This window comes from Rhincodon typus, unplaced genomic scaffold, assembly GCF_021869965.1.
Source record: "Rhincodon typus isolate 14 unplaced genomic scaffold, sRhiTyp1.1 hic_rhity00016700, whole genome shotgun sequence".
NCBI classification, from domain to species: domain Eukaryota; kingdom Metazoa; phylum Chordata; class Chondrichthyes; order Orectolobiformes; family Rhincodontidae; genus Rhincodon; species Rhincodon typus.
This window is the reverse complement of record NW_025982338.1, coordinates 621-5,018: the sequence shown is the minus strand read 5'-3', so window position 1 is coordinate 5,018 and position 4,398 is coordinate 621. Positions and strand designations below refer to the sequence as shown.

The following is a 4,398-nucleotide window of genomic DNA, read 5'->3' as shown; positions in this document are numbered from 1 at the left end:
CTGAGAGAGAGAGAGATCATTGTGAGACACCAGGCAGTGTACAGATAACTCACTGGATCATGTCTGGGAAACAGTCTGTCCTTTTGCCAGGTTTCTGAAGGACTGGCTTCACTGTTAGAGCAATTATATAAAAAGTCAGAATGTTGAAAAATGACTTGGAAATTACCTGGCAAAGTCATGGATGGAATCATCTGTCAATGAGTTTTTCGAAAGATTAAGATGAGCCAAAACACAGCCTTCCTGGATTGTAGTAAAATATATTCAAGTCAGTCAATCAAACATGGAAATGAATCTTGCTATCAAGAGTTTAACTAGCAGGAATTCAGACTGATCGAATGATCAGCCAGCTCACTGAGATCTTCCTCCTTTAAGGAGTGCTCAAGCAGTTCTGATGGCAGAGTGTTAATATTGTATTTCAGGGGCCCAGGCTAATGCTTTGGGTCAGCATCTCTTGCTCATCTGTGTACAGCTAGTTACTTGCTTGGCCGGTTGGGAGGGCTGTTTGGAGTCAGCTCTCTGTGGTGACAAAAACGTGCGCTTGTGTTACCACATACATAAAACAGCCTCCTAGAATCCCACACAACTGGAGCTGTCACACTGTGTAATGTGAGAACAGTGTGACAGCTACCTTCTCAATGACATTTCCCACCACACTGGCTCAAGTCAAGACAGTCTCTTTGAAAAAACAAACAGGAAAGTCCCTCAGCCAGAGCTTCGAGTGACTGTGGGACAAAATGTCCAGCCCTGACAGCACCTAGTGTGATCCTTACCTGGGTGAGGTACCTCGCAACCAGCTCCAGGAATTGCCTGTCCTGGTTACAAGTTACCGAGGAGATCTCGAGATGTGAAAGGATGTCATGAGGAAGATTCTTCAGCAGAAACTGGACCCCTTTTAATCCCAGGTCGTTGTTGGAGAGGATCAGAGTTTTCAGGTGCCTCGTCCCTGAGCGAGTAAAGAACAGAGTTAGTGACTGGGCAGTGCATTATCAGATGGACAAGTCATTGCACTGTCACAGATCAGCTCAGGGAGGCTTTGAGCTAATCACCAACCCAAAATAATAACAATACTCAAATAACTCATCCACTAACAGATTGAAACACAGCTAAAACATTCCAGTCAGAATGTTTCCAATTCATTAGTGAGGACATACCTTTGACATTAAAATCACAAGGAATCTCCCAACACCAACACAGGGTCAGTGCTGAGGGAGCACCGCACTGTCGGAGGGGCCAGTGCTGAGGGCCTTGTTCACCCCCAGTCCAACATCAGCACCTCCATATCATGAAATGTGAAGTTATACACTTCAGTGTGAAAAACATACAGGCAGTGTATCATTTAAATGATGACATTTTGGGAAGTGTGAATGTGCAGTGGGATCTGGGGGTCCTTGTTTACAGCCAGTCAATGAAAGTAGATGGGCAGGTGCAGCAGGGAATTAGGAAGGCAAATGGTAAATTGGCCTTTGTTGCAAGAGGATTTGAGCTCAGAAATAAGGACGTCTTGCAGTAGTTATACACAGGGCCTTGGTGAGGTCTCCCTGCCTAAGAAAAGGTCAGAAGTTACATGACACCAGGTTACAGTCCAGCACTTTGTTTGAAATCACAAGCTTTCATTGCACTGCCCCTTCATCAGGTCACCTTGATTTATTGTCACATGTATCGAAATGCAGTGAAAAAGCTTTGTTTACGAGCTGTCTAGGCAGATCATAGCAAGCAGGATGTATAGATCAAAAAGACTGAGGCATACAGGTTACATTGCACAGGGCGTACACTAGCCAAGATCAACTTTAGCAAGATCAGCATTATTGGAGGCTAGAGAGTCCATTCATCAGTTTGATAACAGCCGAGAAGAAGCTGTTCCTGAACCTGCTGGTGCGTGTGTTCAGGTTTCTGCATCTTCTGCCTGATGGAAAAGGTTGTAGGAGATCATTATCGGGCTGCGATGGGTCTTTGATGATGTTGGTCACCTAATGAAGGGGCTATGCTCTGAAAGCTTGTGATTTCAATAAACCTATTGGACTATAACCTGGTGTTGTGTGATTTCTGACCTTTTCCACCCCAGTCCAACACCAGCACTTGCACATCATACCTTAGAAAATATATAGTTGCCATAGAGGCAATTGCTGTAATGTTCTGGAGTGGCAGATGGAGTTTAGCCCTGAAAAGTGTGAGGTGATTAATTTTGGAAGGACAAACTTGAAAGCAGATTACAGGGTTAACGGAAAGATTCTTGGCAGTGTGGAGGAGCAGAGGGATCTTGGGATTCATGTCCACAGTTCCCTGAAAGCTGCCACCCAGGTGGATAGAGTTGTTAAGAAGGCGTATGGTGTGTTAGCTTTCATTCATAGAGGGATTGAGTTCAAGAGCCGTGAAGTTATGCTCCAGCTATACAAAAGCCTGGTTTGACCACATCTGGAGTATTGTGTCCAGTTCTGGTTGCCTCATTACAGGAAAGATGTGGAAGCGTTGGAAAAGGTGCAGAGGTGATTTACCAGGATGTTGCCTGGACTTGAGGGAAGGTCTTACGAGGAAAGGTTGAGAGATCTAGAGCTTTTCTCTTTAGAACGACGAAGGATGAGAGGTGACTTGATAGAGGTGTACAAAATGATCAGAGGTATAGATAGAGTGGACAGCCAGAGACTTTTTCCTAGGGTGGGGTAGCTATTACGAGGGGGCATAGTTTTAAAAAGTGAGTGGAGGTAGATATAGGGGAGATGTCAGAGGTAGGTTCTTTACTCAGAGAGTAATTGGGGCGTGGAATGCATTGCCGGAGAGTGTAGTGGAGTCGGCCTCATTAGGGGCATTTAAGCGGCTATTAGTTAGGCATATGGATGATAGTATAAAGGCAAGGGTGGAGGTTAGATAGACCTTAGGATTAGGGTAAAAGTTCAGCACAACATCGTGGGCCGAAGGCCCTGTACTGTTCTATGTTCACTAGACTGATAGCGAGAAATGCAGATCTGTCGTAAGAGGAGAAAGTGGTTTGAATGGGCCTGTATTCACTAGAGTTGAGAAGGATGAGAAATGTATAAAATTCTAACAGGATCAGGCAGACCAGATGCGCAGGACTGAGATGAAAAAATATTTTTCACCCAAAGGTTAGGAAAGGTGTGGAATTCTATACCATGAGGGCTGTGGAGGCCAAGTCACTGATCGTATTCAAGAAAGAGATTGATACGTTTCTGGTTTTAAGGGTATGAAGGGGAATGGGGAGATAGTGGGAATATGGGATTTAGATGGAGGATCAGCCGTGATCATATTGAATGGTGGTGCAGACTTGAAGGGCTGAATGGCCTCCTCCTGCTCCTAGTTTCTGCGTTTCCAAGTGAGTGTGCACTTTCCTAGGATGGTCTGCCTCTAACTTGGACTTTGTCCTCTGTGCAAATCCCTGGGACTGTGATATCAGCCCTTCCAGCTGGAGACTGTATCTTATAGAGTCACACAGCGCAGAAGAGGCCCTTTGACCCAGCAACTCTGTGCTGACCGATCTACACTAGTCACACTTTACACCACAGCCTTGAATGTTGTGACATTTCACATGTTCATCCAAGTACTTTTTAAAAGGTTGTGTTTCCCATCTCAACCACCGTCCCAGGTAGAGCATTCCAAACTGTTGTAACTGTGTCTGGAAACTCCTTGCGAAAAGCTGAGGGGAGTGAAGGTGTTGTCACGATCTGAGTTCTATCTGTCTTTTACCTTTCATTGTGCAGGTCAGAGCGAAATTCTGCAGGAACTTGGCTGTGAGCCCACAGGCCTGGAGTTTGAGCGTGCTCAGTAGAGGGCAGGATTTGATGAGAGAGGCTATAGACTGAGAGCAGCCGTCACCCAAAGGATTGAGGCTGAGGTTCAACTCCTGCAGACTCTGAAACACAAAACAAAATTCATGTACTGAATTATTTTGGGTGTAAATTAAGATACTGTTACAATCTCCTCTGGCACCCACCACTGTGGTCTGTGTTAATTGTACCATTCTGGTTAAAAATCTCAGTAAAGTCACCATAGTTCTACCAGACTGAAAACAAACAAAAAAATTGCTGAAGATCACAGCAGGTCAGGCATTTCTCTCCATGGTTGCTGTCTGACCTGCTGTGATCTCCAGCATTTGTTGTTTTCAGCACACATTCTAGCATCTGCAGCAATTTGTTCCTACATAGTCCTACCAGACCTTCCAGGTTGTTCTCTCGTGACAGAGAGATAACTGGTGGTAGTTTAACCTGAGGGTCACCGTGCCTCAGGCACAGGGAGAGGTTGAGGAGGAGGGTCCTTCACGTTAACCTCAGCCAGTGCAGGAGTTAAACCCACACTAACAGTGTCACTGTCCGTCATAAACTGGCAGTCCAGCCAACTGAGCTAACCTGCCCCAAAGGTTAAAGATTAACTCAACAACAAAAACAAAGT

The 4,398-nt window shown here is 45.2% G+C and overlaps 1 protein-coding gene across 1 annotated transcript; it reads right to left on the bottom strand.

Moving 5' to 3' along the window:
* Window positions 1–166: 166 nt before the first annotated feature.
* Window positions 167–3,862, bottom strand: LOC125482767 (tonsoku-like protein; the record flags this gene model as incomplete). The annotated part of the gene is made up of 3 exons (XM_048594903.1): window positions 167–240; window positions 771–943; window positions 3,697–3,862. Coding segments are annotated over 3 exons (413 nt in total), but the record flags the coding sequence as incomplete, so codon positions are not given.
* Between the last annotated feature and the right edge of the window lie 536 nt (window positions 3,863–4,398).